The sequence below is a fragment of the Denticeps clupeoides genome, chromosome 11 (assembly GCF_900700375.1).
Source record: "Denticeps clupeoides chromosome 11, fDenClu1.1, whole genome shotgun sequence".
Classification (NCBI taxonomy): domain Eukaryota; kingdom Metazoa; phylum Chordata; class Actinopteri; order Clupeiformes; family Denticipitidae; genus Denticeps; species Denticeps clupeoides.
In genome coordinates, this window is record NC_041717.1 from 2994589 (window position 1) to 3004784 (window position 10196).

Genomic DNA, 10196 nt, shown 5'->3' on the forward strand with positions numbered 1-10196 from the left:
GGGGCGCAGAATGAAAACATGTGACGTCACCAGGCTCCTCGCGGCGGCGAGACGTTTCCTGCCCCTTCAGCAAAATGTTCCTTTATAAGCCTTAGAAGCCTCAATAATTCAACTTCACTTATATTCTTTCGTCATGGGGGTTACAGAACGACGCTGGTCTGATGGCGATTATGAATCAATCGTTTCTTTCTCTTTCTTTGATATTGTTATTTTATATATATATATAATATATTACGTTATATATAACGTGCTTAGGCGCACCGATGGAACCCAGCAGCGTCCACGGCTCCGTGTTTGCAGGGGAGGGATCTGCTGTCCCGAATCTCGGCTTGGCCTGATCGAGTCACATGGTGGGAAGCTATTGAGAAAAAAGCTGCAGAATTGCTGACGTGATCGCTGTTTATTTCGAGAGCTCGATTCACTTATTATTCATACGTGCGCAGCAGGCGATCTCAAGTGACATACAAACTACAAACGGAGTAGAGCGTGTTCATCTTTCCTCATATAAAATGTTTAAAATGCTATTTATTCGTCGTCATTACGCCGCGGTGTTAGTATTGGGCGTTTTTCTTTAAGTGGTCAGGGGGAATTAAGCGCTCTTGTCCAAAATTATGGGACAAAGACAAACGCGCGCAACTGGTGCGTACGTCCGCAAACGACCAAAAATATTTCTGTGAATCGTTCTTGGTGGTATTTATTTACACATCCGGGACCTGCGCCGACCCGACCCGTAGCCCCGCCCCTGCGGCGCGCCCATTGGCCACGCGTCGACGTCAGTCGGCGAGCGGCACGCCCCTTCCTCGCTGACGTTTCCATCACAAAGCGGCCAGGCTGCTCCGTCGCGCACACAAAGGCTCCGACCCCGCGGACAGCGATGTTCACCATAGCGGACACGTAACGCGCCCTGCCCGCCGTCTCCCCGCCGCGCGTCGTGCCATGAGCGGCGTGAACGCCAAACCTTCCGCGTCGTAGGGCTCCGGTGTGAGCGCGTCCGACCCAGGCGGTGAGTTGCCCTGTCCGGGCTGCAAGTCCGCGCTGCTTCTTCGCTCAGGAAGTGGAAGCTTCTGCCCCGCTCGGGGTCGTTTCGTGGGCTTTTTGTTTATTCTCAGCCTCCGGCGAGAGCTCGGCGACGCGCGCTCGCACGCTTCCCTTTGTTGTGGCTCCGCGAGGTCGAGACAATCGATTTGTGCGCGGCAGCAAAACGCGCCGTGGAAGCCACGAGCGCGACGGGAGGGGGGTCCAAAAGTTGGCGACGACGCGCGGGAACACTTCGCCGCTCGTTTCTGTTTGAGGCCCGAGCCGATCGGTAATCCGTGGAGATTAGCTTCACCCTCCGGGGTGGCCACGCGTTCGCCCAGCGCTGCCCCTTTGTTCCACGTCCCCGCCGGAGCGCTCGGACCCCCTTCCCCCCCGTCTGCACTGCCATGTCCGTGGATTTGTGTGCTATTTAGTCGGGCTCGTTTTGAGACGCACATGTGCCTGAATGGCGAGGTTGTTGTTGTTGTTATTAATGGCTCACGTATTCCGATCAGGGTTCGTTGCGTCTGGTGAGGATGAAAGGCTTTGACAACTTTATTTTTTGGTAAATAATCTCTATTCTTTTCATTACCGAAAGAGGAGCTTCAAGGTTTTAGCGATTCTCGTGATTGTATATTAAAGGCGAGAAGAGCGTCGTGGTTTGGTATCTGTAGGTACGATACAGGCCGATTTATGTGGCCGTTCGAGTTGGACTGGATGCAAAACACGGCTGGTGTTGCCAGATATGTAAAGGGAAACAACCCAACAGTTCCGGCAAAATAGTAGCCCCTAATAAATAGTTTTTCTCGGGAGGAGAGTCCAGTGTACATTTTGTAATCGATTTGATAATAAAGCTAGCTTGTATAAAGGGTTCCGTTTTCACGCTATTCTTCGCGGAAGGAGCGAGCGAACCTGGCCACACCGCGGACGTCACTGGCGTCGCCCCGCCCCCTGCGCCGCTGCGGAAGTTGTTTGTTTTTGCATGCTCGGCGTGCGCGGGCCCGCAGTTGCAGTGTTGCAGCCCGCAGTTTTTTTTTTTTTTTTTTAATGCATGAATGTCCATTCATCTCGGCAATATATATTATACTTTAATGAATAGGCACACAATATAGGTTAGCCAGTCCACTTTCTGATGATCAGCTACGTCCCATCTCCGCTTGCGTTGTTTTATTGGCGTGGAAATAAAGAGAAATATACACGACAGCAGTATAGAAATAGAGCAAATTAAAAATGTGTGTGTGTGGGGGCTCATTATAATTCTCTATTTCCTTTTTTCCCAGGTTGCAATTTCTCTCGTGGTGTTTGTGTGGAGCGTGCCACACACCCACTCCAGAACAACGACGGCTTTTGCTTGCATCTTCCAGTGTTTCTTCTGTCAGCAAGTCCAGCAGAGCTGCAACTCTTCCAGCGCTAGCCCAGAATCTAGTGAAGAGCCACACGAGAGTGAGATGGTGAAGATGACCAAGTCGAAGACTTTCCAGGCCTACCTGCCAAACTGTCACCGAACCTACAGCTGCATCCACTGCCGTGCCCACCTCGCCAACCACGATGAGCTCATCTCGAAGGTGAGCGCACAGTCACAGGCGCCCGAGGCCATTCCATGCCTGACACAATCAATCAATCAGTCAGTGTCTTATCTGAGTCACAGCGCCAAATAGATTGTGGCCTGTTTACAGTGACGTCCAGTTCCCCCGACTGCACAACTTTTCGGGTTGATGTGTGTTCTCAATGACTCTCCTGCTCTGTTTGTCACTAAGACACACACACACACACACACCCGAGGACGAACGCTCGCACGCACGCAGTGTTCTGGGTGAGTTGTGTTGTCCTTACACCGACGGCGGTGGTTGCGCGTCACACCCCGGCCCGGGAGACCAGCAGGTTTACTGCTGACTTGTACTCAATAACAGCGCCGGTGTCACATGGCCGCTTCTGAAAAACGGGTTCCGCGGGTGTTTTGTTTATTTTTTTACACTCATCGGTGGTTCGCCGCGCCTCCTCTGGCCTGCCGATGAGCTGGGATTCGTGGTGGCGCCGGCATCGCCACTGTAGCTGTGACACAACCACGGTGTGTTCTTTTTCCCCCCCCAAATATTCGCCAAGTCACGTGCTGCTAAACCCTCGTTTGCAACTGCCGAAAGGAACGCTGGAGGGCAAGTATTTCAAAATGAGAGATCGCGGCATTCAGGTTCATTTTTTTACTTCTTAGAACGTTGGTTCCCCTTCGTGTCTTTCTAAACTACGTTGGCCGGTAGCATCGCCGGAATGGCCCCTCAGACCACCTGTGGCCGGGCCGAGCTAATACGTGGCCAGCGATCCAGCCAACGGCTTTCTTGCAGGACGCCTGGCTGTAATTGGTTTGTCCCCCTGAAGTGGACGACCCTCCCAGTCTCCTCGGCGGTCTGCGTTGACGCTCGGCCCTGTTTTATAAGGCGCCGTGGCGTGGCATTAGCGGTAATCTGATTGGCGTCGGGGGAAGAGGATATTCTGGGTCCGCCGTTTTCCACTGAACTCTGCCAATGTCCCTGGCGCCCGGTGCGTCCTTCGCTGGTGAAGGTGCCCCTCTTGTGTTGGTTCAGCTGGCCACGCCCTTCTCAGTGTCACCGTCGAGCGGCCCACGCCGTGGCATTTCTGACTGGTCTGGGGAATTGTCACCAGCTGGCAGACCCGGGGGGGGCGACGCGCCTGACGAACCGAGGACGAGGCATCGCAACTTTTCCGCCGCACTGTCGCCGCACGCCAAGAATTGGAGCAGCATAAAAGGAGGATTAGCGGCGCCGTGGCCTCCTGGAGCCGCATCAAACACTCGCCAAGGCAGGCCGGGCCGCCGGATCAGGGGCTGCGCCGCAGTAGATCACGCCGAGGTGTCCCGCGGGACCTTTACCTCCCCGTCCCAACCTCCGCTCGCCTGTCTTATTTCTTCGTTCGCTCTTAAGCAGATTTAATCAACTCGAGGAAGCATGACGTTGCGAGTGACAAAAATAGCCACCAAGTCTGCATCAGATATGCGACTGCTGCGGCTTTTTTTGCTTTGTTTTTCCATGCGCTCCCTTTTGATAAAGATGTGGGCGAGATGGCCTGGTTCATGGAACCTCCACGCGGCCTAAATGACGGCCATTGATCCATCGGAAAGAATGTCCCTTTGTCCCCCTATCAGGAGGAGCGTCAGGAATGAGCGTCGGGCCTTCCTGGCCGGAGGACGCTTGGCGGAGCGTCTCCTGCGCTTTCCTCTCCCAGGTGGCCGTGTGGTATTTAGCAGCGGGGCGTGACCGGTGATACCATCTCTGGAACGTTGTAGTTGGGCTCGATGTGCGGGCGGAGTGACCTGCACAAATTGAATTGGGGAAGTTTTGCGTCATCGCGAGTGACTGGCGTCTGTCTCCGCGGTTCAATCGAATCGACGCGCGTTTTTCCGGTTTATGTAAGTCACGGCGTCGGTTAGTTCGACAGCGGCGTGACCACAGGGCCAGAGAATCATTATCCGCGTGGCGTAATTAAAACCCGTCCTGGTTTAAATGTAGCGTGACTGTGAGTGGCGGTGCCTGGATTCGGCACGCTGGAACGCCGAACACCTATTTTATTATGAACCGGAAGCACAAAGTGCTATTTAACGTAGGTTTTGAGTACAGATTTCATTGGTCAGTTGTCGTAGCGTTTCGCCTTTTTCGAATGAGTATGTATCAGTATGCCGGCTTTGACCCCGCGGTTATAATAGTGCATCTGCCCGTGGTTCTGGCGGGCTACGCAGGGCCTCTGGAACCTGCACTAAGCGGCTGGTTGTTGGCAGCGTGTGCCCGCGGCGGGACCGGCTCTGTGCCGGGTAAAAATAGTCAGGCCGGCGAGCGCATTCGGAAGGTCGCCCACCCGTGTCTGCCACCTACGCGCGGCATCCTCGGCGCTCTGAGGTGGGCTGTATTAACCTGTATTAGGCCCCGGGGCACCGTGGGTAGCCTGCAGTGGAAAAAGAAAAGCCGATTGGTCACCGCGTGTCCTACTGCACTGTCCGAGGACGACGGGCTTTGCCGGGCTTTAGTCCCACGCTGACCCGCGGGCTTATGGTCACTTACTCACGTCTTATGCCGCCACTCACACGTACGCACACGGAGGCGCTTACGACTACATACACAGGATTTACACACCTGACCTGTAGTAAGGGAATAGTTACACCGGCATGCTGACGCCCACTTGTTGCACCGGGGAGTTCTCTGCTGCCTGGACTCGGTTAAGAAGTTGGTCTGGTGTGAACCTCCTGCTCCGGTGTAGCAGTCTGTGTAAAATCAGCGTTTAACTACGACCTTTCACACTGCTTAAAAATGAAGTGATACACTGCAGCACAGCACACGGTGCACATAGTGAAATTTGTCCTCTGGATTTAACCATCACCCTTGGTGAGCAGTGGGCAGTCATGACAGGCGCCCGGGGAGTAGTGTGTGTGGGGACGGCGCTTTGCTCGGCGCTAGCTTAGCAGGTAACACAGTCGCCTATGAAGTCCACAAAGTCCCAGGTTCAAACCCCACTTACTCCCATCGTGTCCCTGAACAAGACACTAAACCCTGAGTGTCTCCAGGGGGGGACTGTCCCTGTAACTACTGACTGTAAGTCGCTCTGGATAAGGGCGTCTGCTAAATGCTTGCTAGCTTGTCTGAATGCTGTTTTTCTTCTTCTTCTTCTGCAGTCATTCCAAGGCAGCCAGGGACGAGCCTACCTCTTCAACTCAGTGTGAGCATGACGTTACTTTCACTACACGCTATACCACACACCGTACTGCACCTCTTACTGATCTCAGGCTACAGCACGAGACGTGCTGCACGCTGGACCTTCAGAGTACGGTGTTGCGGTACGGCACGGAGCTCAGCAATTATGAGAATGGTGTGTGCAGAATGTAGAAATAGAATTCCCTTTCTGGGCGACAATTAAGCAATTAAGACATTCTTCTTGACTGGATTGAGGTCTGACTGGATTATGGTTAAGACATGATTCCTTCAGTGCCATGTCACTCGGTAAACTAAGATCGGTAATAATAAGGAAGTCTGGTGACGGTATAGTTTAACCATTAGTGTTTTAAGCCAAACGTGCACCAACAGTTGCCTTGTTGGCATAAGCACGGTGGACGGTGTTTGTGCACAGCAACATAGACACTTGCGTAGGCCTGTAAAGTAGGCTAAAGTCACCGCTTACTCTAAGTTGCTGGGGTGTATTGTTACCCGTAAAGTGGTGAAACGTTAATCTTTTGTATTAGTGGCGTTTTTATGTGCAGCATAAAACGAAGCAAAAATATAGTGTGCTGCACACACTACTGATTCATAACAATGTGTGTGCATAGCTTACACACACACACACACGCCTGTATAATGTATATATAGGCTTTTGGTGGTTGAACATTGACATTCACTTTACACGCTTGAAATTGCACTTAAAGTATTTAAAAAAATTCCTTGTAATTAAAATGCTAACGAACAAGATTTACTGAAAAAGAATGAGTTAATAAATCAGAGGCCTTGCCAAATGTCTGTAATGTGTGTGTGTGTGTGTGTGTGTGTATTAATGTCTCGCTCTCCCCCTTTCAGAGTGAACGTAGGATGCGGGCCTGCCGAGGAGCGGGTCCTTCTCACAGGTTTACACGCTGTAGCAGACATCTACTGTGAAAACTGCAAAACCACTCTGGGCTGGAAATACGTGAGTGTACACCGATACTCGGCTCGCCGGGTGGGTTTGGAGCGTTGCTCTTCGCTGCCCCGACACCCTACCGCCGGTGACTTATTTATGACTCCGCTATCCGGTTATGGTGCCCGTGCTGGGGCCGCGGTGGAAGGCGCTTGCTTGTGTTTCACCGGTGATTACCACGGAGCACGTTTGTGTGTGTTTTGGGCTCCTCTCATCAGATAACTGCATATCGTCCTTGTCCCGTGGTGCTGTGAGCAGTCGGGAGCCTTTAATTCCACATAAAATCCCGATAGGCCTGAAGAGCCATCCATGGTGTACTGAATAAAACGGCAACGTGACACGGTCCTGCTCTTACGTTTTCACTTCAGTTGCGAAAATGTTTTTTTTTTTTACCATGACCATTTTCCGGTGGGAAACGAGAGCTGGACGTTTTGTTTCCGGTTTTGTATGGCGAGACTAATTACAGTGCAAGGACTGATGCAGACCAGCTCCTCTGAGGGTTCAAGGGGTGCAGGGGAGACCTGGTAATTGGATAAAAGGACTTGGTCATTTTGAAACTGCAGGACTTTGGTTTGCTAGATTTGGTTGGTGTTGGCGGTTCAAAGCAGGAAGTATGAAAGTATACATAAATATCATTGTCTGTGTTCCTGTTAGAGATCTGTACAGAAGTAAATCATATTTGCCAAAATGTCAATAAAACACCATTGTGAAATGACATTTTGGGGACTATTTCAGCATGAGGTTTGTTCGCTAGTGTAAGGTCAACACTACCGCGTACCATATTGACGTGAATGTGTTTAAATAGTCCAGAATGAGATGATTTTTGTAAGGCCTCCTCCCACTTTAAGCTCAGTTGTAATAAAAACATCATTAAATATCATGGTCTGGGTTACATTATTAAATACAAACCAGTAAAAATATGTAAAATACCCATGCATGCGAGCCATATATTATTTCAGTTGCCACATCTATTCACAGGTTTGACTTCAATGTTTATGACTCAAATAAATCTGTTCAATATAAAAGAAAGAGGAAAAAACGTTTATAAATTGAGTTTGTGCCTGTTTTTGGATTCAACTATTAAGAACTGTTGTTGCTCTTGAGTTGGTAGGCTGGTAGTGGCCTAGTAGCCAACACGCACTTAAATTGACTTTAGTCCAATTGAACATGCACTTTATCTGGATTAGATATGTAAAAGTGATTAAATGAAATGAAATACTGCAGCAAAGCACACGGTGACACAACAAAAAGTGTCCTCTGTATTTAACCATCACTCTTAGTGGACAGTGGGCATCCATGAAAGTGTGTGGGGATGGTGTCTTGCTCAGTCGCAACTTGGTGGTTCGGGATTCGAACCGGCAACCTTCCAATTACGGGTCCACTTCCTCACCCACTAGGCCACCACTGCCTCACAGTGCACAGTGTGTGACCACATGGTTTTGGGATATGGTGTTCCTGATTTAGGGAGAGTTTCTTACCTCTACCCTCTTTTTCTTTTCCAGGAGCACGCGTTTGAGAGCAGTCAGAAATACAAAGAGGGCAAGTTCATCATCGAGCTGGCCCACATGATCAAGGACAATGGATGGGAGTGAGCCTCAGTACCTCCTTCCTGTTTTGTGACCTTTATTTTTTTTTTTATGGCCCTGTATTGGACTACAGCAGGGCAACGCCACCGCCACCACCCCACCTGTTTCCCCTTCTTCTGAGGTCCTCCCCACCCACACAACCCACCCTCTACACTCCAGGTCTGAGACGTCTTGGTGGAGATGTAGAAAGCGACGTGAGAGACCCTATCTGTGGTCACAGAGGCTCGCTTCATTTAGTAAAATATAGCGTCTTCTCTCTCGGGACCCGCGGAGCCCCGTTTTACTTTCATTTACTCTTCTGGTTTGGTGTGCTTAATTACATGTGTACCTATACTACGTGTAATATTACTCTGAAGAACGACCAGGGGATGGTTTTTATTTTCCTCTTCCAATTTCATTAGATTTTTTTTTTTTTTTTTAATCCGATGGCAGACTGATGTTACTGGTTAGCATTTTTCTCCTCTTTAGTCAGGTCTCCCCGTTGCTGTGCATGCTTTCTATTCTGCGGTGTGGGAGAGATTGGATCCGATGGGTATTGGGTGGGGTGGGGTCTGTTTTAAAATGTAGCAGGGTCTTGATTTTTTATTATTATAATTTTGTTTTAATCTATTACGAGGTTGGCAGCATTGCAGTGACGTTTTTCTATTTATGACCTCCCTGTGTTGCTCTGTTGTATTGTTGCCTGTATTTTTTTTTTTTTTTTTTTTTTTCTCCCTTTCACACTGCTCACGTTTCTGTTCCGAAGACTTCACTGTGCAGTCCCCTGGACGGCCCGATCCGAACTGCACAGCGCCCTGGTCAGCATCGTAATCAGTACTTGGTGCTTTGTTCTGTATACTTTTCTCGTGTTTTAAGTGGTATTTGTGGCTGGTCCCATTTTGCAGCAGTACTAGACGTAAAACAACAAAAAAAAAAATCAAAAATCACAAAAAAAAAAAAAAAACCTTCAAGCAAATTGAATGCACTGGACAGTAGGGGAAACAGACATAAATATCCGTGTTACTGACCATGTTTATGTTTTTTCCCCACCACGCCAAACGTGTCATGTAGTTACAGACGTGAACCGAATAATGACGCACGCGTGCGCATGTTCAGTGATTTGTGCGACTGGACACTGCATACACACGCAGTGTGTATGTTTGCGCATTACATTATGGCATTACTTGAATGCAGTGACCTTTGTTTGCACTTTGCAGAGGCCTTGTTCATGAGTTTAGAGGCAAATGTCTGTCTGCCTTTACCGTAGAGGATTGAATGATTGTATTAGGTGCTTTGAGGGAACTTTCCAGGGTCGGGTGGTTGCTGGCATGATCATCTCCCTGTAGAATAGAGCTCCTGGTGTGAACCTTTCTTCATTTGCTGAGCATTTAGAAGTCTATGTAGACCAGGTCTAACGCTTTTTTTTTTTTTTTTTTTGCAAGACACTAGTAGATTGTTTCCTCTATTTCGCACATTGATAAAAGCATGTCTCAAAAAAGATATAATCTAAAATCACCTTTGATGGGTATCAAATCTTTGCAATATTTTGCTGCTATTATAGAAATGCAATCCCAAGCTTTCACTTTGATCTCCTGCACTTTAGCTGTTATGTGAGGGCATATGAATGGTGGTTCTTTGTAGATGTTCTCCATGTTTTTGCCTCTAAGCAGCATGAATCTTGTGCCTCTTCAAAAAAAAAAAAAAAAAAACTCCCTCTCCTCTGTTGTGCAGTGCATGACTTCATGATCCCAGCACATCTATGATGCCATTGGGCAACAACCGCAACAAAAAAATGAGCTTCATCAAAACCTCATTAAAATATCCATTTAAAAGGCTATTAACTACAGATCATCCACTATTTTCATAGATCTGTCAAAGTTAGAGAGTCATATTGCTCAGTGTTGTGGGTATGGGCAATTTAAAGGGGGTGGGGCACTTTCTTCCCATTTA

At 49.1% G+C, this 10196-nt stretch overlaps 1 protein-coding gene across 1 annotated transcript; it reads left to right on the forward strand.

The window, feature by feature from the left end:
- Positions 1 to 814: 814 nt before the first annotated feature.
- On the forward strand, positions 815 to 9982 carry ypel1 (yippee-like 1). The gene is made up of 5 exons (XM_028997078.1): positions 815 to 1003; positions 2298 to 2582; positions 5693 to 5736; positions 6585 to 6693; positions 8184 to 9982. The coding sequence occupies exons 2-5, from the start codon at positions 2466 to 2468 to the stop codon at positions 8271 to 8273; spliced, it is 360 nt and encodes a 119-aa protein (XP_028852911.1). The 5' UTR covers positions 815 to 1003; positions 2298 to 2465; the 3' UTR covers positions 8274 to 9982.
- The last annotated feature ends 214 nt before the right edge of the window (positions 9983 to 10196 follow it).

What these genes read in the sequence shown, in the direction of transcription:
- ypel1 (XM_028997078.1), top strand. Translation starts at nt 2,466, where the DNA reads ATGGTGAAGATGACCAAGTCGAAGACTTTCCAGGCCTACCTGCCAAAC. An exon ending in GCCTACCTCTTCAACTCAGT is followed by an intron (nt 5,737 to 6,584) that starts GTGAGCATGACG and finishes TCCCCCTTTCAG; the next exon opens with AGTGAACGTAGGATGCGGGC. An exon ending in CCACTCTGGGCTGGAAATAC is followed by an intron (nt 6,694 to 8,183) that starts GTGAGTGTACAC and finishes TTTCTTTTCCAG; the next exon opens with GAGCACGCGTTTGAGAGCAG.